Here is a 25,667-nt window from a genome sequence, read left to right as displayed (position 1 = left end):
TTATATACATATAAATATGTATATAAAGATCAATGCATTATACGTATAACGATAGTAATAATAATGATAATTGTTATTAAGTATAACGTAAAAGATATATATATATATATATATATATATATTAACAGAAGAAGAAAAGAAAAAGAAAAAAAAAAAAAAAATTGTAAGTGCAGCTGATTAAAAGTTTGCAATTTTGATTTTGATTTTTGCTATTCAATACAAACGGATCATAGCACGCAGTTATATTAATTAAGAGCCTACCACTACAGTGGACGCAGATATTTTTACGTAGATGTATAGAATATCAACTGTTCTTGTTATAAAACGATAACAATTATATCGTGTATATATATATCTCTCTCTCTCTCTGTCTCTCTTTCTCGAGCTAACTGCAAATATTAAATCTTATGGGTGGGAGTAAAAGTATAGAAAGATCAAAAAATAGAAGGAGCATAATGTTGAATTTTTTAAGAAGCAAAAACTTAATTCAGAGAATTTTTAAAGTTTTGGCAAGCCGAAGTACGGAGAAGTAAAACGATAAAAAGGACAGAATATAGAATGCCAAAATATAGAATCGTCAGAATTTTTCTCAATAATATGAAATCGTTTACAGATTTTAGATTCTGTGATTCTACGCTTGACCTTTCAGATTTTACGACTTTCTATATTTTTAATTTTCCATACTTGAATGTTCTAAATTTTAATAACGCTACGAATTAAATTTTCACATCTTTGAATATTCGATATTTTTTTCCTTCTACCAATCCGCCGTTCTATTATTTCATCACCACCCACCCAATCTTATTCACAAAAATATTCTCCACTCCCAACTATTACCGCTAACTACTATTGCTAACCAATGTGAAAAGAATCTTTTAAATCAAACGATTTTCTTGATGGTAATTCATCGAATCGTCAAGAATTGAATTACCTATACATACTTATATGTGTATGTATAGATAAATCGATGTCTCTATATATATATATTTATATGCATTTATGTATATGTACATAGAAATACCTGACTTTAATTATGCTATATACATATATACATACGTATATAATTTTTAATTCAACGATATATCCAAAAATAATGTACTTGTACACATTATACACGCAAACAAACACACATACACACCACACATATGTGTACATATGTTGTTTACGGGACACTATTTCATAAATAATAATAATGATGATGATGATGATGATGATGATGATGATGATGATGATGATGATGATGATGATGATGATGATGATGATGATGATGTTCAAGTAACCAGATCATTAAAGAATGAAATAAATAAATATCATTGATTTATAGGAAAATTAATGAGGTTGAAGTTAGTAACGCTGACGTAATGAAACATCGAAGTAAAAACCATCATTCTGCAACTTTTAGAATATATTTCGGCAAGTTCAATTTGGAAAACGTGCGTTTGTTACAAGATTGAAGTACGTAACGTTGTCCTAACGAAACATCGTGGAAAAATCACTATTTTCTTATTTTCACAACTTTCAAAGAACTAATATTTCAAAATACCGAGTACGTCTTGTTATATTACAGTTCACTGAATTTCAAACAATTCGAAAATCGCAAAATGACGGTATTTCCCAGGTATGAATCGTTACGATAACGTTACTAGCATTAACACGATTGTTTGTCAACGATATATCACGATCTACCAAATCTCTGATGTTTCTGAAGTAGCAAAGAAAATAATTCTTCCAATTACGCATTGTTACCATAAAGTTACGAATATGAACTTTACGATAACGCCAAGAAAATAAGAAAGAACGATAAGGAAAAACAGAAAAACATTGCCTCCTCTAATTGTCGTCAACAATTTGTTAAGCGAGTCACCTTGAAATAAATCAGCGCAGCTTGATCGCCAGGAGTCGCAGTGCATTATGTTTCTCACCAAATTTTTCAATCGATCGATTACTAACTATTGTTCACTATTTTCACTATTTTCACTAGTATCACTATTTTCGCGAAAACAGTCAGAGCAAATTTTATGCGAGAGAAAAATAAAACCCGCAGGGCATAATAAAAATGACGGCAAAAATCGTCCTCGAGTAGGTAAAAGTTTAAACGAATATAGAAATTGTAATATAATACAAGTTTATTAAAGATCGATTCGTTCGCATAACAACATGGAACAATCTTCATCCAAATGACATATGACATACAATTTATAAAATTAATTGTGTATAGTGTTTTTGAGTTTACAGATGTTTATAAATATTATATACATATACAAAATGCTTCACTGTTTCGATACATAATTTACACATATATGTGCGAGAAGATAAATTCGTATTGACATAATTTTACAGTCCATCTAATTATTATCGCCACGAACATGGAATTTTACACAATAAATTTTTCGCATCAAATTATTTGGTCAATTTTGATGTTACGATGAACTTTTGTGAAATCGAAATCGAATCTTGGTTACTATATTTTCAACTAATAATGTGATTTTGAACCACTCCGATTACCGCATATCACAGTTTCTATCTTTCATTATATTAATATTTTATTTCAGACCTTCTCAATTCATTGACTGTGTGAATAATGCGGAAAATAATTTTTTCACTAAAACTTGGAATATTTGTTACGCGTCGTATAAATCAATTTTCAAGAATCGGTTATTCCCTCCGATAGAAAAATTGTTAATTTTGGATCTCCCAAAATCGTAAAATAAAAAAAAAATAAAAAAAAAATAAAAAAATAATAATAATAATAATAATAAATACTAGTAATATGCACAAGGTAATGTATATTCCAGATGAAATATTCGTACCTACGAATATAAATATATAAATATAATATACGGATAAGTATACCTATTTATACGGATTACGATTTTCCAGTTAGAATTTGGTTTTTGAAGAGAAAATTATACAATAAGAATAATAATAATAATAATAATAATATTAATAACATTGATAATCGTTACTCGTGCGATACTGAAATAAATATCATACCGACCTCGTGTTGTAAATTGTCAAAATTTCAATTGTAAAAGGTATTTGTATATGTATATACGCGGACACACGGGCGCACTAATACGATGATACATAACATACACACTAGAATGGTTCTTGAAAAACTAATTTATGAATTTCGAATGTCTCAACCACCGAATCGGCTCCAAAGGATTCAAAAATAATTCCCAAATTTTTTCAGATTTTGAAATCTTTAAATTTCGAGTCATCATACGTAATCAGCGATCCAAGAAACCCTCCTCCATCAAATTTCATCAAAATCTGTTTGGCAGTTTTACTGTTCCCTTGAAAAGGGTTAAATGGGAAAATCGACTCTCTGGCGGCGCAGGTTAAAGTTGAGATAAAACTCTGAAACAATTAGAGAATCGTTGGTGAATTATTTGGAGCCAATTTAGGAGGTGAGACCGTCGCAGTTCAAAAATAATTTTTTTTAATGACCACCCTAGCCACACACACACACACACACACACACAAAAGATGCCATAGATTAAATGATTCATTAACTTTGAACGTCAAAGTTGGAGCACCTTTCGAATATAATCAATAATTATATCCGAAATATTGATTTAACGAAAGGTAAACAAGAATGCAATTGAAGGATCAAGGAAAAAAAAAAAATCACCCATAAGCGTAAGTTCTATATAAATGCTATTTGACGTAAATGCATTCAATTTATCATATCAAAATATTCAACATCGAAAAGTTGTACATATATACAACACGTTATGTTGTTTTACGAAGTTTTGGCCCCTGTAGCAATTGGACGAATCGGGGTAAAAAAAAAAAAAAGGTGAATATACTAAACTATACAAGTACCGATGTTAGCAACGTACGATTACAGTCGGATAGATTTAGCTAATTATTTACAGGTCAACAATCATTCATAACGCATGTAACGGCAAGTGACGTATAGGAATCTATAATAACAAGGTAAGCATTTTATTTTTTAGATACTTTTTACTCTCTCACATGCTTTCCAGACGCGTAACTCACCGAACGTTAAATGTAACGATGGAAAAAGTTTCGAAATCGTTATTAGAATTTGTATAAATTTATTAGTACGGACATGACGAAATTAAATTTTTCCCCATTTTGACGAGTCCGACAAAAAGCGAATGAACAAAAGTTCAACTAGTACGAGAGAAATGAATCGTGTTATTGCTTATGCGTACAGAGATTATGAGCGTTAGTACCTCTTGCTGTTCAATTTAATTTTCAACCGTCGTAAGCATTCAACGCTTCCTGCAATTTGTTGACAATTTTTTTATAAAAAGCGATCTGCTCGGTTAGATGATTTTTCATAGCTTGTTTGATGTGGACCTCGCGTTCCATTTGAAAATGTGTTTCCTCTGCCATCAGAGCTCTGGCTATTACGTCGGTTCGATGCGAAAGTTCTCGTAATTGTTGCGGCTCCATTTTATGCTCGCTGACTAGCCTCTCCGAATCCTTTCGCTTCTGTACGGCGCTCTGTGTGATGACGTTATCAAGAATTACCAAAATTCGAGTAACAAAAGGAAGAAAAAGAGGAAAAACTTGACTCCTAACTCACCTTGTGTATGCTAATAACGTCGGGGAAACTGCTAATTATTCCTCTATAAATATGAAATTTATCGCCAAGCGGTTCCCAGTCAAATTTCGGTTGTTCCTCGTACAATTTTCCAATTTCGTTGTAAGCATCTCCCGTTACTTTTAAAGCGGAATTCAGTATACCTCTACTATTATCGTCGGCGTCAAGAGCAAAACCTAAGGATGTAAAAGACTGGGCAATTTTCTGAAATTCTCTCTTGTACAAAACCTGGTGTTTCTTTGACTGGTCAACAGCCATTGCCATAAAGTTTTTAACGACCGGATCAAGTCCGTTGATAAATTTGGCAAAAGCGTCATTCTCTATGTCGACTTTAACCGGATCCAAAGGTGTGTCCGGACACTGAAGTACGTTGAAGTAATTCACTCCCAACAGTTCGTCTTTTTCCGCCTGCCGTTTTCCAGCCTTCCATCGTTTCTCGTCTGTGCAAGTCATAAAATGTTCCCATACTCGACTGCGACATAAAACCGGATGTCTACAAACGTAATCGACAAATTCTTGAAGCTGAGTTCTACGATGCTCTATAAACTGTTCCTCGTAACGACCGGATATTTGTTTATCCGGCAATGGCGGTATTGGAATAAAGCAGTATTTTTCTTCCAGTCTTTCGTGTAACCAATCGAAGTGCTTGTATCTCCTCGACACTTGTATATTGTTAAACTGCAATTGAAACGAAAGTTTATTTTCCCTTCAGGTTTGTCAATTTTTTTTTTTTTTTTTTTCCACTGTTATCCCAATGAATGTAACTTGAATTGAGCTTTTTTAGCACCACAAAATTTCGAGAAAAATAATAAAATGCCCCAAGTGTTGTTGTAGTAAAATAAATAAATAAATAAATAAATAAATAAATAAATACATAAATAAATTACGCAAAGTCCAACTTGCTACCAATACTGAAATTTTTTCTGTAACCAAACGAAAGTGATCCATAATATTGGAGACAAAAAATTTGACCATACATTCATATCGAACAAATTAGCTTTCGTACCGTCGGTGTCAACTGGTAAACAATGAAGCTTTTGAGTCCCTTGAGCTTAGACTCTTTCTTAGGTGAAGTAACGACGCAATTGTACGTATCTATAGCCGGCACCCACACACATCGTCTCTCTTCATTTTCCTCTATAAACACTCTCTCGTTATCAGGTACAACGACTATTTTTGTTCCCATTAAAAAACTGTCTTCCCCCGACTTGATGAGGGTTGAAAATTTTGTATTCTTTTTAGGGACGTTAGATATCGGTCTTTCCGATATGACTGAGTGAACCGTATGCGTTGAAATTGAATCCGCGTAATCCGGATATACCGGTTGCGACGACGGTTGTACAGCCTGTTGTAGATGATGCTGTTGTTGATTGACAGGAGCTGGCGTATCGTGACCAGCTTCCGAGTCATCGTCCCAATCGTCATCCCAATAATCCCCCGTACCCTGTTGCGACGACGTTGTACTGCCTGAAATAATTTGTACCAAATCTTCATACGCTACATTTTCCTTTTGAATTCACGTACTCTATATTTCATCCCCATAAACGACGCTCAGTTAATGCGAATGTCATAGTTATTTAAATCAAGTTCTCAGTGCGGTTATTTCAGACAAAGAGAGAATAACCAACTCGACTGCTTCGCGTGATACTTTCGTGATAACGACTGGTATGGAATTACAAGCCACAATGACACAGCTGCCGAGAATTTATCAGAAAAATATTTCAATCGACAGAAGCATTACTAAAGGCATTTTATCAGATAATCCAATTTAAACTTTCAATCAACACCGACATGCGGAATGTGAAACAACTATTTAGAATACAATTTACTCAGAAACTAAATGAATAACATGGTGGAATTTGTTCTCGGAAATAAATTCCCTGACCTTCCTTGAACAGTTGTTCAATTTTCCCTGACTCAAGTTCTTATTGTCTTCGATAGTTCTACGAATCCCCAATTCTTCGTTTCAGTTCAATATAAATTCATCAGGAAATTCAACAACGTCAAGAAAAATCACATGAAAACACATCGAAATATATATATCATACATATATGTATCATACATGCTGTGCGGTTCTGTTTATAACTCTGAAAAGTTTCACTTCTGTCATGTGTGATTGCCATACATGTTTTGAAATAATGAACGAAATTAAGAATTTTTTAATTTCCTTTCGTGCCATTTATTAGATGTTTGGTCATCTTTTTTTGACCACTGAACAAATTTGAAATTCCCCGTCATTTCCATGATTCCCAGACCAACTTTTTTCCCCTGACATTTCCCGGTTTTCCCTGACCGTGGCCACCATGAATAAGTATTTCAAACGAATTAATACTGTATGACCAAAGAATGATTCATCAGTTTCTTCGTTCACAATGCTTTGAATTGTACATCCCACCAACATTTTAAATCATGGTTTATGTTCAACTTTAGTAATTTGCAACAGTTGATCGCAATCCAGTCAAACTTTTGATAACATTGCCTCAACTTTTACACATTTCAACTGTTCTAAATCGATTCAAGTCAATTTGTTGCGAGTAGAGTACATGTTTTGTACCTGTCATAGGAGGCGCGGAAGCATTGGGATCAACAGGCTGTACATAAGCAGCCGGAAAGAGTCCAGACTTTCCACTCTGATTAACGCCCTCGCACCATCCATCTCCAACGTTAGCTCTGATGACGGTTAAAATTTGGCCAGCATTGATGGAGAGCTCGGCAGTCCCTGGCTCTCCAGTAAAGTCATACAGGGCTTGTACCTACGCGGGATAATTGCACAAATAAAGAAAAGCAGCATTTGAATAATTGTGTTTTTACAATGCTAGGAAAATATGAATCGAAACGACAATGGAAGCGATAGATGTAAAAAGAACAATCGAAACAAGTGGATTAGTGAATGACAAAGAGTAGAAAATTTACTGCATTGCTTTCTTTTGAATGTTGTTCAAACCACAATTATCGAGATTAACAATGTGTTAGAAAGAAAGAGAGAAAAATCTAGAACAAAATATCCTTTTTGTAATCTTTGTGAAACAAAAACGAACAGATGAGCACAATGAGTCATAGAGGCAAGGATTAATCCGGTTATTCATAGTACGAACAGAGTGCAGTATGTTGCATGTGTGTGCATTTCACTTTCTCTGCTTCCTTAGTCTTTTTTTTCTTAATCCAAATACTCACCTGATGACCCTCCATGTTGCTAGTGTCACCAGAACCTCTTAAACGTCAGTTGAAACGAGTTGATAAAATGTTTTCGCGGCGTTTTTTATTCGCCAGACCGATTATATCAGTCGCACTTTGCCAACATGACTATCTAATCTAATGACAATTCGATCATCGTAACGTGTCGCGACGTTGGTTGGCTCACGGTTCACTTGTAATCAACTTGTTTTACGGAGATGGTATGTATACTTACCTATAACTGCTCCCACTCAACTATATGTATAAGTACATACACACATACGTATATGCAATGTGATACGTGTATTATTACGCATGCTTGCCTACCCGAAACTATATAAACACATCAAGACGTGACAATAACACCCTCCGCTGAGTGGCGCTGATGTGCCGGCGGTCGATTTCTCAAATTGTGAAAATATATTTGGAAAAATATTATTTCGTCTTAGTCTTAATTCAAATTATTCAATCACTTGCATTGGCAATTTCACTCTCACACGTAATACTAAAATCTTTTCCTAACGAGGACTAATCACGCGAGTATTTCAGGCATGTGAGCTTTTGCCCAACCATGAACTAAATAAACTTTTCTTCAACCACGAATTATAGAAGCATTCAAGAACGGGCTCATCGCGGGGATGCCCAAAATTCCAGGTAGTCTCGGAACGAAGCTATATTAAGGCCGTATTCGAAAATTGACTGACAGTACTGTCAGCAATCTTTCATCTCTTTTGCGCTGCCGAGTTCATGGAAAGCTCTGTTTCTGTCCTAGGGAATTTTCAGTACTGGCAGTCAATTTACAAACACGGCCCAAGTCCACGCGCATAAGGCGTTATGAAACTTTACAAGTAATTGTTTTGTAGTTTGAACAATTGCGGACAAATGCGGGAATCGTGTTGTTAATGCAATTTCCGGCCCCTGTACTTTTGATAACAGTATCGGTGAAAAGAAGGAGATAGCATCGTGAATAAGCAATCAAACTTACTCAACTTTTTTTTAATAGTGTTATTACACAATTTTAGGCCTATTATTCAATATACTAAGAGAATATCTTGGAAGTTAACACTCGGTCAACGCCGACTCGGCACCACTCACGTTCATCATCTGTTTTTCGCAGGCTGGCCATCCCATATTCAATTTTAAACTGCGAAAGACCAAAAAATAATTGCATCGACGACGACGACGATTATGTTTTCGTTTTATGTATGGGGCATTTCCTGTCAAATCGTCCATGAATTTGAGTTTTTGATTCCATGGAAATTTTTATGGGTGATCACACCTAATGTGATGAGGTTTAAGGAATTTTTTCGATTTTCGGCCTTTCGCAGTTTAAAATTGAATATGGGATGGCCAGCCTGCAAAAAAACAGACGAAGAACGTGAGTGGTGCCGAGTCGGCGGTGACCGAGTGTTAACTTTCAAGATATCCTCACAGTATGATCGTATTAACATTCTATGAAATTCGTTAAAATTTCACGAGGTTGAAGGTAGTATCGTTATGGTAACGAAACGTTGAGAAAAAATGACTATTTTCTCATTTTTAGTGATTTTGAGGGAACTAGGATTAAAAAATATGAGAATATTTCGTTTTATTACGGTTTGCTGAATTTTGAACAGTTCGAAAATTACGAAATAACGGTTTTTCCTCAACATGAATCGTTGCAGTAACGTTACTAACTTCAACATGATAAAATTTCAACCGTCAGGTTTCACTCTTTTGTTTTACTGAACTAGTCAAGCAACATTCGGCTGATAATGGCTGCCAGTTACAGTTTTATACTATCCATAAAATCAACCCGCATAGAGCACGATTACTAAGAGAAGATATATAAATTCCAAATTTCGGTCGCTCAAAAGTGTAAAATATGAGACGGGTGATTTAATATATTATAGACGGGAGGCTTTAGGATATTAGCAATAAGATTAAAAGAATCACATGCGAGACTCACCCATCGCCAGATTGTCCATGGAAACGTTAGCTGACCCCGTGGAAGTGGTCAATTCCGATGGATTGTTCTCAATTTTTCACCCACTTTCACGAATTCACTTCATTACATAACCGTTACGTACTTGTTCCAAAGACGAATAAGCAAGATTTAAGAACCTTCTAAGCGACCGGTTCACTGATCATTACTATAGGTTATTTTCTAAATAGTACCATGAACGCAGATGATGCGAAACAAAATCGAAATTCGGGCACACGCGAAAAGTGATACAAACTGAGTCAAAATCTCGATTATGATTGGACCCCCCCCCCCCCCCCCCCCCCTAGCACACAAGAATCAAATAGGATTGCGAGATTGTTTAATGAAGCCAACTTCACATTAATGCACTAACGTTGCTGTGAGACAAACACACTGATTCTAAATTTTTCGAACCCGAGGTAAAAAAATGTTGATTGTCTTTTTGTCAATGTTGAATAATCATCTTGAAGCCATGTGCATTTACTGATTTGACGCATATCTTAGAAAGAAGAAATTCGAACATAATTACGTACATCCACGACAGTTTAGTTGCCCGAGTAAATGAATATTAAACGATGAAATCAAACATGCCGACTTGAGTAGCTAACACGTGAAGACCATGCGGTCAACGTTCCACGAAGTTCTGTTTCTGCGTTCGGCAATTTTAATGTCTTAAATCACGGCGATCACTCGATATTTTCAATACGGCTGCATTTATCAATCACCAAATTCACTTTAACGAGAATAAACCGGCAATTCACACGCATATCACTCGCAGCGAGACAAATATTCGACCAGCGATGACTCGAAACCAAAATGGCAGCGCAATCATTCGTCAATTGTTCTAACGTTACGTCAAAGAAGCCGCCAAACCGTTAACAGGTTAGCCAAATGCCATTTCGGAAAAAACCCGATCACCGAATCGACTGATCGGTGGTCGTTATTTCGTACCATTTTTTGCAATCCACGAATATCAAAATTATTCAGGTCTGTACTCGATTTTAATGTTTATGAAAAAAATATGAGAACGGCTACTATTCTTTTCGTCAGTCTCTTGATGACGGTTTGATGCTCTGTGTAACCAAATAATTCGACACGATCGAGGTAATTTTATAAATACTCACTACAAGTCTCATCAGCGGCAGAAAATTATTATATGTGTTAAATACTCTGATTTTAATGAATTTCTCACAACGTGAATATTAATTTTGACGAAAATTCGGACAAACTGAAGTGAGTACCGGAGCACACGTGTTTCATTTGAGGATAGAACTGGTTGTCGCGACCACGGTTACATACAGGTCTTGCAACGAACGTGGTGGGGGGTAGTCAATTCACGTCCGAAACAAAAGTACAACTTATGGCTACATGAGCGGCGTTACGAGTTATTCATAAGCTTATTATTATTATTCGGCGGAACCCTACCAATCTTTTTAATACTCATACACAGATAACCTTACGTTGCAATGTTACTCATATGCCTATGAATAACTGACACCGCTGCGTAGTGGCCAGTAGTGGCAAAAAAAATTTGGACAATAACGCGGCTACCCCCGCCACTCAAATTTCAGTTCGCTGCAAGACCTGCCGTAGATTGTCCGCACTGATTGACATGTACCGATCGTCTTTTGCTTCCCAACAGCCGGACGAAACTAATTTTCACCGCATTTATAGCATAAGCGCCATCTATAGGATCTACAGATTGGTAGCAATAAAATCATGAGAAGGCACAGGATCGAGCGACGCTTCTATTTGTCATCGGGTTTGTGATACAAGGCGTCGCGATCGTATGTAGAATTAAAATAAATTATTCCATCACTCCATGGAGCTATGAGACAATTGAAATATTCGAAATATTGTTTCCAAACTATCGTAAGAGTGACATGAAACAGTAACCTAGTGATAAAAATCAGTTTATATAGAAGGCTACCAAGTGGATTGTTACCTCATGTGATAAGCAACCGGTTTTTAGTCGAAGTGAAAAGATCATAGCATCTCAAGTTAACTGAAAACTAATATTGTCACAATTTAGGTTAAAACCGCGCGAAGCGCGTCTTTGAGCGATTCGACCCGGTGGAAATTAGTGACAAACAAAACCGTCGAGTTCCGCGTTTAAAATTAATCCAACTACTTGTTATCTCCGTACAATTTGAACGATGAAAGAGGTTATGTAAATATTCAAGCAACAACCGTCCTCACCGCCTGTAATGCGAGCCGCGAATTGTCGGAGGAGGTTCTGACCCTCATGCGGCATCTTCGTGGTATGGTTCTCTACTGTTTTTTGCTAAGGAGAAGCTAATTGTTATGTAAGTATAAAAAAAGAAGAACGACCAAACACAGATAAACAAATGAATACAGTCTCTTCTCATCGCCCCGATCAATTTTTACTTCTGACTTGGGTCTAATCAAAACTAAATAACACATCTCGTTACGTTTTGGAATACCTATTACAGGGCTGACCAGGATTACGATATGGGCCCTGCCACGGAGATGATGGTTACTGATTTTGACGACGAAAGAACACTTGACGAAGAAGAGGCTCTAGAAGGCAGCGAAGACTCTCATAACGAATTATCTAACTTACAAAAGGTACGCTCTCATCTGTTGTACAGTATTTGAACCACGCAATTCTCATCCACTTAAGCCAAGGTTTGGATAGAAACTCTGGAAGAAGATAAAGAAAGAAATGAACAAAACGCACAGAATCTCATATCTTACACTTTGACAACACTCAAACTTCAACTTATCTATTGATGATATTCTCTTATTATTCTCAAAGAATTGTCTCTATCCACTTTGATCTAGATACATCTCTTACTTTCTCAAAGAACAAATATATCAATTTTTATCAATAGATCTTGTGAGTAAATCAGAGTATTCCTGTTTCTAACATATTCGTGGCTTCAGCTCTGAAAGACTGTAATTGTAAATAGAAATAAGTCAATTGAAAGCTGTGGTCGACAAAATTGGAAACATGATGTCAGAATTATTTTTATTAAAAATATTTTTCTGCTCTCATTTCCCATTTTTCAATAATTTTTCCTAGATCAATCACGAAAATTTCATGCCGATTGAAAAACCGTTGCAAACCTTGAAAAATTTCATTTGGAATCAATTTTATCTTCTGATTATAAAAAATTGCGAACAAGATTACTAAACCTAGGAAATAAATTTTGAAACACTTTTTCCTGCTTGTTTCTGCATTTTCTAACAGCCACGTAATATGACAATAATTAGGTATTTGAAATAATACACAATTTACCCATTGAACGTGATGTTATTTCAAACATTTTTATCAATGTTAGATTGACCTTGAAAGTCAGAGATATTTTAGACAATCGATATGGAGGCATATCATTTTTTGTAACATCAACAACTGTTTCGGAAAATCGGGACAATATCTGAGGAGAAAAAATGTTCAAGTAATTTTTCAATTTACTCGACGTTGACAAAAAATTAAAATTTCTCTCGAGACTTGATTCACTGCAGTGTCCGTATTGCGACACCATTATACAATACATTATACAACCGTAACGAAGAATCATTGAAAGCTTAACGGAAGTTGATTGTGAGACTTCAATCAAGGCTCTGTCCACAAGCCAAATGCAAAGTTCGCATCTCAAAAAATCAGGAATGAAAGAATTCCTCTTTGAAAATCGAAGCTAGAAACTGCACAAGTCAATGGTTCAAAGAAATTTCTAACAGAAAATATAGCGTGGAAAAAAAAACGCGTCAGACCGGAAAACCTGCACACCCGAAAAAAAAAAAATAATTAACAGGAAGGAGACATGCCGTTGAAGGATTTACTCGCCATGTACGGATACGGAGATCCATCAACGGAGAATTCCAACAGTTCGGATCGCATGATTCTACCAACAACGGGCTGCGACAACGAGGTTGACGCACAGTCCTCGGACAAAGGAGACGCTGACGAAGATGCGGATGCGGATGCTGATGCGGACGACGACGAGGAAGACGTAGACCCAATGGGCAACGAGCCGGACCTGAAGCAGTTTTATACAGAAATGGTGAAAGCCGAAGAGGCTGGCACGATAGACAGAGAAGGCATCGGGGGCAGTGGGAGCGGTGGATCGTCGAGACTTCTGCGAAGTGTTTCACGTCCTCAGAGCGAAGAAGAAGAGGATGACTGCGATTACAGTCCCGACGAGGACGAGTGGAAAAAAACAATAATGGTGGGGAGCGACTACCAGGCTGCGATACCCGAAGGCCTCTGCCGCTACGACGACGCTCTCCCATATGAAAATGAAGATAAAATGTTATGGGACCCGAGCCATATACCGGAGGAAGAGACCGAGGAGTTTTTGGAACGCGCTCAACTTTCGGCTGCTAGGGGAAGTTCGATACCGGCTGGCTCGCATGTAAGGGACGACGAACAAGCTCTGTATCTACTTTTACAATGCGGATACAATTTGGAAGAGGCTCTGCGGAGGCGCAGAATGAACGTTGTTCCCTCTACGGATGCCGTCAGTTTGTGGTCCGAGGAAGAATGCCACAACTTTGAAACCGGACTTCGGACTCACGGAAAAGATTTTCACTGCATTCAAAAGTGTAAGGTACGTATCAGCGATTGGTTTTCATGGATTTTACAGGACTGAATGTATGTGATTTGATGGCGGAGGGGAGTCGCGAAGAAAATTTTTTCAATGCACTTGACCGAGGGTTTTCATTTGGGCAATAATGATATGCTGAGATTTTTCACCCCGAAGTGAATATTTTCTTTCTGACTTTTATCTCTGCTGTTTCTTGCGACGAGTTGTAACGATGGTTTGCGAATGATCTGAATTTCCAGTCCTGTAGAATCTTCCATGATTATTTATACACAAGTTGACAGAGAGGAAGCTAACGAACAAGTGTTGGCTTCAGGTGAAAACGAGATCGGTGGGAGAACTAGTACAATTCTATTATCTATGGAAAAAGACAGAAAGGCATGACATTTTCACTTCCAAGGCTCGCATAGACAAGAAGAAGTATTCTCTCCATCCCGGCATCACGTGAGTATTTACTCCTCCCGTTGAGACAGAAAACCCTCTTTTCGAATGAATCAAAAATTGCCAATATTATAAACAAGCAACATGAGCTTGGCACGCGGCGAAAAATAGTTACCCATGTCAAGTTTATTCGAGGTACAAGTTTTTAAATGTATTCACAGAATTTAATTGACTACAGAACAGCTTCCTAGTTGAATGTCAGGGTTCGCACGCACAGGGAAAACCAGGAAAAATCAGGGAATTTCTTACAGTAGGAAAAGGTCAGGGAATTTCGAAAACAAGACGACAATTTTCAGTCTGTCAAAAACAAAAAAATTATCTTTAAAATTTTTTTTAGTTGCACGACTTCATACATTCTATGTAAATATATTACTAATTATAATTATAATACCTAAACTTCTTTTGTTTCTGTAAATTGATAGTCAGATAGTAAGATATTTACAAGGTAATACCGAAGGTATTAGTATTAATGTGTAAGAAAATTTTCATTAATCAGCGATACAATTCTTGAAGGTTGCTGTAAAAATGCTATTTTCAGGTTGGAATACCCAGAAAAGTTCGAGAATTTCAGATTCCAAAAAGTGTACGAACCCTGAATGTAGAAAAAATTAATAAATTTTTGATCTTTAGAGGCACTCTATTCGAAGTAAATACCAAAACAACTTAGGTGAACTCGTAGAGTGACGTAATATGTAATGTAAGCAGGGACTATATGGACCGTTTCCTGGAGGAGCAAGAGGGAGTTCGAGACCGTAGCAGTTCGCCAAACAATCACTGTCACCACAGCGTCGACGGGGGTAAGCGACATCAGAGATCGAGCATTAGCTCGGCGATAAACGAAACTGACACCAAGCATATAGATTCGTGGTCGACCAGTGGAGGCGTGGATCCGCTGGCAGATACGAACAACACCTCGTTGCAGCCACCGGCTGTAAATTCCCTGACGAATTCCTCCGGCACGCTTCGTCACATCGAGTACACTTCCCACGTTATTCACGAAGGACCTGCCGAGGGAAGCACCTCGCTATGGGCGTCCAGACAACATTCTAATAACCAGGATGGAACCGTAGTGGAAAGCAACGAGCCCTCCTCCCCTGAAATAATTTTACCCCATCTGCCGCCTTAGCGTACGTTTATTCGAGATCGTTTTTTATCGCAAATTATTATTATTATTATTCTAGAGATAAGGAGAATGAGAGAAAGCGAGAAATGAAACTAAAGAGTTGACGGATGAAAGAAAAATATGACAACATGGTCAATACATGGTCTATCGTGACGCGTAATGTTTGTTGAAACAAATAAGCAAACAAACAAAATAATGCTAATAATAATGATAATAATAATAATATTATTATATTTTTCTACTGCATAATATAATTATTGTATTGTATAATTCAAAATTTCGAGAGAATTTTTAAAGATTTTCGGACTCCACTAAGAAAACTTCTTATGGACTTGTGACATTAAAAGTCTTGTACAGACCAGACGTAGAAAGAATTTGATGTCTCGGATTTTAGTTGACTTTTTTTTTTTTTGTTTTAACGGTAATATTTTGTACTCTCCTTTGATTTAACTTCTACTATTATAATTATAGTACTCGGTTATTTTTAGAGACAATAATCCAGTGTACGTAGTAGGAATTTTAATCCACTGATTATATTGAAAGGTAATGGCGTAATTGAGAAACGTGAAATTCTAAATGGTAGGAAGAACATTTTGTAAAGCATGTTTTTTTTTTGACTGTTTAGTTAATTATTTATCGACTTTTTATGCCCCATTATGATTGTCTTTGATTTTTAGTATTGCTAGGATGTTGATAGCAAAAAAATCGGTAATATAATTGTAATACTTTCGTTTTCACTGCTCAATCTTTTAAGTCTATTTTATCTCGTCTGGACATTGATGGAACAAATTTTTTTTATCGCAAAGATTCCTTGCAATGGATTTTCCTGTCATCGCAATCGTCCAGGTTTAATAATACCAGATAATGTATGCAAATTCCAAACGCAAAAGAAAGCAATTTGAAAAACGGGCTGTGGAAAATGCATACGTAAATAAATTTAAACAAAATAAAATACAATTTTTTTTTTTCTTTCTTTTTTGTTCAACCTTATAAAATACGTACCGTTATGTATTTTATTTTAAATTTAATGAATGCATAAAAGAGAAGTTTTCTATGTCCTAATCGAGAAGTGCACAATTCTATGCGCGTCTGTGCTATACGTCTGTATGTATTATATGGGGCAAAGACAAATAATGAGTTGTATGTGGATACGGAATCTATTTGAAATTGTGAATAATACCTGTTAAATATATATGATCTATAAAAAGTGTACTTACAGATGTAAATACATGAATAGAATATAAACGATGGTTCCAAATTATTTAATACAAATATACTTTCAGCAAATTTCATTAACTTTGTTTTATTACAGTGATTCGAATTGATGTTTCGAACTCCCAGTTCTCAGATAGCATAGATGAAATGAAGTTGACCAATGATAGTCAACGAATGAGCGCAAATTGGTTTACTACTATTTCAAAATTTGTATGGAATCAATGCCTTTACAACTATTACTTACAGTTAACCTAGTCTCAAATAATTACAAAATGGTAAAGGAGAATGGCTGATGTCGCTGTATGTAACATTATAATACAAAATAACGGCGGTTCAACGTCGTTATCCGTACTGCGCAGAATCCTGTGACTCGACGATCGACTTTAAAAGTTTACCGAGAAGAGGCAAGAACTGAGAGGTACTTGTATCCCGTTGAAAACAGCCAGTCGTCACTACATCCTTATCTGATAATGTGTGTTCTTCTTCTGACGTCGCATCGTCTCCATCACTCTCATCACTGTGGATCGATGCAACCATCTTCGGTACTTTGCATATGGTGCTTCCGTCCACCAATCTTGCCGGTAGAGGAAAATCTTCCTTGGGACAAGAAATCGGTATAGTTCTTTCCACGTCGACCAAAGAGGCGCACACTTTCCAACTGTCCGACGTGCCTCTGTGCCTTAGAAAGTCGAAGAACACCCCCATCTCGGTAGTCGTCTCTCTGGCTATGAGTTGCTGGTCCCTCGGTAAAAGTCTAGGGCTTTTGATCCCCTCGAGAGCTTGGCATATCAAAAGAGTTAAATTGACTTCCAAAGCGAGCCTCGTATTGTTCGCCTCCATGCAAGCGTACCACGGATTTACGGATCGCGTATTATGAGAATTGACCGGACTTCCGCCTCTTGCGATGTGTTTACTAGGTACAAGAGCTGTGGCTCGAGACAAAATCGTATTCTCGCATATCAGAGGATCGTAAGGCCTTCGAATCAGCCTCGGACTGCTGAGAAGCGGTACGGTTACATCCAGTCCAGTTATGTAGTTGCTGAACTCGGAGGTGTTGGAGCCCAAACTGGGATTCAGGATTTTTTTCAAGTCCCGCATTTGGATTCTCCGTAGGTTTTCGGGCGTCGCTCTTTCCCACTCCCTTTTCGCCGAGTCTACGCTATCCTCGCGACTCAGAGATTTTCGGGGCGACGTTACCGACTGCCGGGAGTACAAGGCCTGAGTGAAGAGCTGTGTCGAGCTTATTATCGTGCCATAAGTAAGCTGGGGTCCTGAGCTCATGCTCATTTGCGGCGGGCCAAAGTTCGTCTCCGCCATTGGCGTGTACCAAAAATCTTGCAAGTAAACCATGTCGATGAGAGTGTTGATCTTTGGTGACAAACGAATAAAGCTTCCGGCGCACGTCGCGTTTATTATTATAAGCCTGTTAACCAGCAACGTCAACTCTCCGCTGGGTAACTTCTCGTCGCAAGACTGAAGTTCCTCCGCACTCTCCACGCTTATACCATCTATGATGAACTTTAATATTCGGGGACGCAGAAGAAGATTAACAGTACTGTCGTAAGCTAGGTACATACATTTCTGAAACAGAATAATTATTTTATTTATTTATAAATTTTACGGACTCAAAGTACTTTTACATATGAAATTCAAAACAGCGTAGGTAGACTAACTAATAATTGTATAACAAAAATGCACGAGTAAAAATAACAGAAATATATTAGCAGGTGAGAACTGAGTGATTGAGTTTTATGATTCTTTTAGATTAATTTTACAATTTTCTCGTTTAAAAGGTTCAAGACTGTCCAAGGAGTGAGTGCTTAGAGGTGACTTATTCCAATTTCGAATAAGACAATTAAGTATGTTATAATATAAGCAGTTGCTCTTAGTCGTTGGATCTTATCGAAGTGTACGAGGATTTCTAATATGATAGTTGATATCCCTTACTGCAAACAATTCAGTGATGTAATCAATCTAAGCTTACCACTCACCATTTTAAAAGTAAAATGATTGTCGAAAGTTAAATTTAGAGACTTGATGGTACTTAATATGAAGCGATGACGGAACAGGCTGAAATCATGGTCGAATCTATTCATGGGGTCACACTATTTGAATGCAAATTGTTTAACGAAACGATGCTGGACTGATTCTAAAATATTGACCAAGTTATTAATGTAAGGAGACCAGTTTTGTATAAATATAATAAAGAGTGAATGTTAGTAAAATCAGACGTGTTTCTAATAATAAATCCAAGGGTTTGTAATCCAAGGTATTATGTAAACAGTTTTACCGGGAAGATGGTTGGGCTGGAAAGCATAAAGAACCATAGAAATGCACTTACGAAAAGAGATTCGCGGATATTCGGTGGTATCGCCTTCCAGATGATCGGCTGTACGGCCATGCTTGATGTTAGCGCCACCAGAGATTGAACAACATCTGCGGCGAGCGGGTCTGCGGTGTGCCTCAGCAGCATGGAAACTTCGACAAGCTGGTGCTCGTGGGATCCCAAAAACATGACGATCATGGGAGCGTATATCGTACAATTCTCACGCGTTACAAGACCGGTCAACAGCTCCAGTCCAAGAGTATAAAGCGGCCACCAGTCCTGGCAACGCCAATGGCTGCCCGTACAGTCCTAAAAATGACGAGGTCTGGTCAAAAAATAGTTTAATAAGTAGACGTGATTATTCCAGCTTTGAATACGTCAGTAGTAGCATGGTTTTGAGTTATCGATAAAACGACAGACATTGCTAGTACAATTATAAATAGCATTTAACTTACGTCGTACAGACAGTCCAAAATACTGTTTTTTAGGTCATTCGGCGGTAGTAAACTAAGCCAAAGATTAGCGATGAGGCTGTCGTCGACCAGGTAAATGCTGTACAGCGATCTAGAGACGACTCCGAGAGCAGCGAGTGCTGCTCTTCCAAATCTGAAGTACGGCCGTCTCTGCAAGGTCAGTCCAATGCAAGCTGTCAGCTCCTGAATCATTCTCTGTAGCTGGATACAATTGACTTGCTGATTTTTAACATGCTCGACATAGAGCTGAAGCAGCTGAGTCACCATGCAGACGGTCAAAGTTGCCGGAATGCACTCGCGCACTCCCTTCAACGCCTGAGCTCCGTCGTCCAAGTCCTTTTCTGCCATTTCTTTGCGGATTCTTGACTGGTCTCTAGCAGCTTCTGCGAGCTCTTCGATCTCCAAGGTGGCTAAGACGCTCGCGTTACCCAAGAGGTATTCCAGCGTCGACGTATCACTAGCCAGAGTGCTTTTTATTACTCTGATACAGCCCACTATCAATGAGAGTAGTGTGTGCCTCAATGTTTTATTATAGGCTTGATACGACTGAACCGTATCTTGAATAAGCTCGATCAGTTTCAGCTTGAAGATTTGCGAGTCCCCGACACACGTCTGTTTCCAAGCAGACACACACCTCAGACACAGAGACGAGAGCAGGATCAACATCTTCGAACTGTACGGCTCCTTCACATGGGCCAAGAGACCGTCCAATGCAAGTCTGGTTATTATCTGAGCCTGAGAAGTAGTAATGGGATAAGTTTTGCTGATCTTTTCGTCGGTCAGTCTGACGACAAAGTGGTACCACGACTCCAAGTTTGCCTCGTAGAGAGGAGTCTTGATTTTGATCATGTCGATGGAAGTGTCGAGGTGTTCCTTAGGATCTCGCTCTGGTATACCGTTAAGAACATACCTAGCGAGAGTTTCTAAATACTTTTGATCCTTGTCGAGAAGTTTTTTCAAATTCAGGGAAAAGTCGTTTTCCAGAAGCGGGCTTTTGAACAGTTCCAACGTGACTATATCCACCAGCTGGGAATATCCTTTGGTATCGGGAACCAGTTCTCTGAACAACGGGGCAAAGAGATGGGTCCAAAAATTGGCACGTTTGCGAAAATAGTTTACCAAAATTTCGTTGCGATGGTACCACATAGCGTGCAGAAGAACCATGGTGCTGTAATACAGTCTGTCATAAATGATGTCTTCCTCCTCGTGAATCCTCTTCAAATACAAGTCCAGAAATTGGCTGCATCCTTGTGTTAAAAACTCATCAGCCGGTCGAGGGAAAATTCTGTTCCTTTCGGCGCGGTGCATTATATTAAAAAGTGCCTCGGTCAATCCTGGCTGTCTCTCCAGGCAGATGGCGACCAGTTCCAAAATAGCCACCTTGACTTCCGCAGCGCAGGTCGGTGACATGAGTCGTGATGCGAATGTTTCGCGAATCGTCGTACCATCCATTCCCATGCAGACCAACAATGACATCGAGAAACCTTCAGCGAATTTTTTCAACAACCTCACAGCCATCGCTTGAAGAGAAGGACTGAACCACACGTAAAGGTAGTTGACGATCGTCGGCACGATTAAAAGCCCGTTTGGCAAACAGGGTGATGTATATAAAGCAACTTCGAGGGGCGATCTTTCCTCTAGACCCAGGCCGAGGTTCTTTCTGAACATTAGGAGTCTATTTACGACCGATAGCGCGAGCTGCACGCTCTTTATTATCTTGTACCCTCGTCCGCTTATCCAGTCTGTCTCAGTCGCCATCCTGCTTTGTAAAATCCGTTCTCCCGTTCTGACCAGCTTCAGGAGAGCGTGACGCGGCTCGAGGTACAACAGGCTGTAGGCAACGACGAGCTGAAGCTCGTTACGGATGTCGGATTTAGGGAGATTGGAATCTAGCGCGTAGTGCAAGCAGAACATGCTCTTTAGCCACAGGTCGATCCTCTCCGAGTCAAGGGCGAAGTACCAGGAATCCAGTTTGGGGAGGACGCCCTGAAGTAGAAAAACCACTCCCGGAATTTCCACAGCATACATCGCCTCCTTGTTGTGCTTAATGACTAGGTAATTGGACAGGATATCGAGATAAGCCGCGAGTATCGGGTACTTGTGCTCAATTGTCTCGATTCCTGATAACCAGGAAGCGACAAGCCCTCCGTCAAACGAAATTGCCTGAGCAAATTCAGGTGCCTTTTGATACCAATTATTGAACCAGGGGTAGACGCCGGTTCGCATGCGCGAGAGAATGTCTTCTGGATATTTTAGGATTAGTTTCGAGGATACATTTATACATTCCGCCACTATTTTGTATATGTTCATTGGCAGGGTCGCGTAAGAGAATCTGTTTATTACTTCGAAGCTTAGCTCCGTCGGTATCACCATACTTTGTACCAGCTCGACATTCGCAGTGAGCAGAGCTTCCAACAGCTTGAAGCCCTGCAACACTTGATCCGGCAGAATCGTCTTCCTGTCACTGACGTTCACAATCCCTCCGCCCGCTTCGGAAAACAGCTGCTCTATCTTGTAGTGAAAAGCGTCCCAGTAACTCGCTTTTGTAAACCAAATGACGACCTTCTTTTCGTTCTCCATTTCTAACGTGCTATTCCTAGATTGGCTCGGAATTCGGAACGAGTTATGGTGAATAATGCACTCTCGCTCATAGGGACGGAACTCCATATTCGTATCTTGAAATCGAGGAATTTCCAATGTTATTGAATCAATGTTATCCAGTTGTGACATCAGCTGAAACAAGACAAGACAAATGTTCCGATCAAACATCATGTTTTTGTTGGTGAAGAAAATGACGCTCTGCCATCTTGCTCAAAAGTACCTTTTCTGCACTCTTAGTTCCAGCCTCAGCCAAGCCAGTCGCGATGGCTGTGAGAGGTTCAAATTTGTGTGGAAAACAATCAATGGCAAGTTTGTACAAGATCCACAAAGCGTCGTCCCGTTCGTTCCAGAATCGTGCAGCAGTTTCTGGATACCTCAGCACGGATGCTGTTGCGTTGAAGACCCCCGGTAGCTGACTGATCCTGTCCTCCTCGATAAACGAGCAGAGAAGAGTGAGCAAATTATAAACGCTACTCCGGACTATCACGGAGTATTGAGTATCTTCTCGAATCATTTCACTGTCCAGTAAATCTTGAAGATAGTAGAACACGTTCAGCTGTATAGCCCTGATACCGAAAGGCCGAAAATTGTTCAACGTATCTAGATTATCTGACTCGATAGCATAGTTTGTGAGCATCCAAGCCAAGAGCAGAGGTCCATCTTGCGGCGTACTATCGCGGACGCACTTGTGCTCAAAAGTGTCTTGCATGTTACTTCGCACGCCTCGAATCCAGTCCTCCATTCCGCTGCTGAAATTTAAACAATAATTATTAATTTTATAGTACTGTCGCATCTATTCCTGTCTTGATTCAATTTTCTTGATAAACAACTTACTGTTTCATTACATCCAGTCCAACGAGAAGCAACGCAGTTTGACTGAATTGTATTTGACCCAGTTTTTTTGATATTGCTGCTTTGTCTTCGTGGCTTTTTGAACTTATCAAGCGCCTGGGTTCTCCCTATAACATATCGTTCCTTCTTTTATTATTATCGATACATAATATTCAAGCTAATTTTACAGTTTGAAGTATATCTCACGCTTATGCTTCCGTAAATTTTGACAAATTCGGTATCTGCAACGTGCACGTCATTTAAAATGATTGTAAAAATGTGCAGGAGTTCTCGCATTTCAATTAGGCAGTTATTGTACAGTTTGTGAAGTTGTTCTTCGTTGAATAGCTGGGATCTAACAGGTGTGTTTATGAATTTTAAGGCTTCGATCTGCTTCTGAACTGATTTCAATAAATTCCCTAGCAAGACTTCATCAAAAAATTCCATAAACTCGTTCCTATGCGGATGTCTCTTGTTGTCCTTATATTCTACCATCAGCTTGAGACATTTTATCAGCGTCACTCGCTCCGAATAATAAAAATCCCAGATCTCCTCAATTAATGCTTTTGTTGATGTTGCATCAGCCAATTGTGACGCAAAGGTCTCTGCACAGTTTCGGTACTCGTACAACATGAAGTTACACACAAGGTCCCAAGCGATTGTTGCATCTAAATTCTGATAGCAAAATAAAAATTTTGTAATCTTTAGTCCTTATTATACTATTTCCTCAGATGGCAAAGTATGTATGTTAAAAACAGATCAACCAGTCCATGAATTGTATTCTAATCAATATCAGCCATTGTTCTTTTTAACATGTATAAAATCAAGTTAATTTGTTCGCAAAAAAGTTATTTATTAATTTTGGAAGGACTAACCAGCATTGGCGACAATTTACAAATAATCGCGAACATTCTCGGTGGAGAATTTGTGCCTTGAACTTTTTTCAGTGAAGCTTCGGTATAAGGTTTGAAAAATTCAAGACCATTTTTGAGCAACTCAGTTGCGCTCTGTATCTCATCTTTGACCAGAGCCTTGTCACACCGGCAAGTAGTCCCTGATATTACAGACCACAAGCCTTTGCAGTACCTAAAAATTGAAATTAATGAAATCAGAATATAAGAAGAAATTAAACATAATTATTATAGTAATGTTTAGACTAAATGCAGCAATCCAGCAACATAGAACGTTTTTCAACATAAAATAAAAGATCGACAGAGGTTAAGATAGATTGTACTCGATGATAGAATCTAGGTAGTAAATGACAATTTAATCATTGTTGACAATAAAGAAAAAAATAGATTTTCTTTGAACTTAAGGTGAAGTTACTGACAGTGGCTGATAGATTTTGTAAGGAAATATAACCGGCCGATCAATAGAATCTAACCTATAAAAAGAGAGCAACGACAAGTTGTTTAATTATTATGATAATCAATTAGATTAGGAGAATTGTAATGACTAGGTATAAAACTTACGGCAAGTTTCCCATTGGCGCAATGCTCATTTCGCTGAATGTTTCTTATCCAATTTCAATGAATTAAATATCGGTTGTTGTCCTTGTTTGCTTTTGAGGTTACCTTACGATATCGTCGTAAAGCTGCACATTCACAACTCACAGCACATTTGTAAACGCGAAAGGTGGTTAATTACTATTGTGCAGTTATAAAAATACTTCAAGTATTTATATACACTCACACATGTATGGCGTAATACTGTATCACAAGACCTTGTTACGGACAGTACGGAAGACGAAAAATTCTTCGCGCCGTTTTCTCTGCTAGTCCCTTAGACCGGGTTTCCATGAACGAATTCGTCATGTTAGGTGTCCGCAGCGTCCTGCCACGTACAGAAATTTTGAAAACGGCGTCAACTCTGATTCAAACTCGACTGAAACGTGGAAGACCTGTCTTTCATGCAATTTTTAGAGCTTGGAAACTTTTCGTCTCAGAATCGTTTTGCAGGACTCGTTTTCCACTAATTGGACTCTGGGGAATGCAAAAAAACATCAAAAATAGTGTAGGACCAACAGGAGAGGAATTACAAAGGAAAGTTTGCATTTTTCGACTGTAACTCTCTTACATGTGTACATCAAGTGTAGCTGGCCAGTGAGAGCGAGAGAGAGAGAAAGAGAAAGAGAGAGAGAGGAGGGTATATGTTGGTTATAATCTATTTCAATCGCTCCACACCACCTGATCCACTGATGCGTTTCCTCTTTAGCCAATCAAATGCAGAGTGAGAGAAAGAGATTGACCCTAATATACATCCTTCTCTCTTGTTACTTTGGATACATTTTTTGGGATGGGTAGCTCCCTCCAGTAGTGTATGATCTAATTGTAAAGACGTGTTTACATGGTGCTAGAAATCGGACCGAT

The 25,667-nt window shown here is 38.2% G+C and overlaps 3 protein-coding genes across 9 annotated transcripts; 1 reads left to right on the top strand and 2 right to left on the bottom strand.

Moving 5' to 3' along the window:
• Positions 1–1,941: 1,941 nt before the first annotated feature.
• LOC107221916 (sorting nexin lst-4) lies at positions 1,942–7,894 on the bottom strand. Of its 2 annotated transcripts, XM_046740832.1 has the most exons (6): positions 7,758–7,894; positions 7,138–7,336; positions 5,589–6,049; positions 4,565–5,260; positions 4,209–4,482; positions 1,942–3,363 (listed from the first exon to the last, which is right to left on the bottom strand). In XM_046740832.1, exons 1-5 carry the CDS (start codon positions 7,770–7,772, stop codon positions 4,231–4,233), a joined length of 1,623 nt encoding a protein of 540 aa, XP_046596788.1. In that variant the 5' UTR covers positions 7,773–7,894; the 3' UTR covers positions 1,942–3,363; positions 4,209–4,230. The 2 variants fall into 2 exon arrangements, with proteins under 2 accessions (XP_046596788.1, XP_015516581.1); XM_015661095.2 differs by having other exon boundaries at positions 1,942–4,482.
• On the top strand, positions 7,845–17,113 carry LOC107221918 (mesoderm induction early response protein 1). 6 transcript variants are annotated; one of them, XM_046740850.1, is made up of 6 exons: positions 11,482–12,026; positions 12,174–12,309; positions 13,500–14,294; positions 14,605–14,732; positions 15,435–15,526; positions 15,590–17,113. In XM_046740850.1, coding segments are annotated over exons 1-6 (1,419 nt in total). In that variant the 5' UTR covers positions 11,482–12,024; the 3' UTR covers positions 15,856–17,113. The 6 variants fall into 6 exon arrangements, with proteins under 6 accessions (XP_046596804.1, XP_046596806.1, XP_046596805.1 ...); XM_046740849.1 differs by having other exon boundaries at positions 15,432–15,526; XM_046740848.1 differs by lacking the exon at positions 11,482–12,026 and adding an exon at positions 7,845–7,978 and having other exon boundaries at positions 15,432–17,113.
• LOC107221914 (nucleoporin Nup188) lies at positions 16,266–25,070 on the bottom strand. The gene is made up of 9 exons (XM_015661093.2): positions 24,991–25,070; positions 24,771–24,892; positions 24,174–24,384; positions 23,506–23,973; positions 23,302–23,426; positions 22,688–23,216; positions 19,849–22,599; positions 19,409–19,702; positions 16,266–18,648 (listed from the first exon to the last, which is right to left on the bottom strand). Exons 2-9 carry the CDS (start codon positions 24,797–24,799, stop codon positions 17,410–17,412), a joined length of 5,646 nt encoding a protein of 1,881 aa, XP_015516579.1. The 5' UTR covers positions 24,800–24,892; positions 24,991–25,070; the 3' UTR covers positions 16,266–17,409.
• Between the last annotated feature and the right edge of the window lie 597 nt (positions 25,071–25,667).

The sequence above is a fragment of the Neodiprion lecontei genome, chromosome 5, assembly GCF_021901455.1.
Source record: "Neodiprion lecontei isolate iyNeoLeco1 chromosome 5, iyNeoLeco1.1, whole genome shotgun sequence".
NCBI classification, from domain to species: Eukaryota; Metazoa; Arthropoda; class Insecta; order Hymenoptera; family Diprionidae; genus Neodiprion; species Neodiprion lecontei.
The sequence above is the reverse complement of the archived record's forward strand: the minus strand, read 5'-3'. Positions and strand labels throughout refer to the sequence as shown.

Excerpts from the sequence above, each read along its gene's own strand:
- LOC107221916 (XM_015661095.2), bottom strand. Across the intron at positions 6,050-7,137 it reads TTCCGCGCCTCCTATGACAG|GCAGTACAACGTCGTCGCAA; the intron begins GTACAAAACATG and ends AAATTATTTCAG. Across the intron at positions 5,261-5,588 it reads TTTACCAGTTGACACCGACG|TTTAACAATATACAAGTGTC; the intron begins GTACGAAAGCTA and ends TTTCAATTGCAG.
- LOC107221918 (XM_015661096.2), top strand. Across the intron at positions 12,310-13,499 it reads AATTATCTAACTTACAAAAG|GAAGGAGACATGCCGTTGAA; the intron begins GTACGCTCTCAT and ends AATAATTAACAG. Across the intron at positions 14,733-15,431 it reads TCTCTCCATCCCGGCATCAC|CAGGGACTATATGGACCGTT; the intron begins GTGAGTATTTAC and ends ATGTAATGTAAG.
- LOC107221914 (XM_015661093.2), bottom strand. The coding sequence starts at position 24,799 with ATGAGCATTGCGCCAATGGGAAACTTGCC. Across the intron at positions 22,600-22,687 it reads GAACTAAGAGTGCAGAAAAG|CTGATGTCACAACTGGATAA; the intron begins GTACTTTTGAGC and ends GTCTTGTTTCAG. Across the intron at positions 19,703-19,848 it reads TTTTGGACTGTCTGTACGAC|GACTGTACGGGCAGCCATTG; the intron begins GTAAGTTAAATG and ends CGTCATTTTTAG.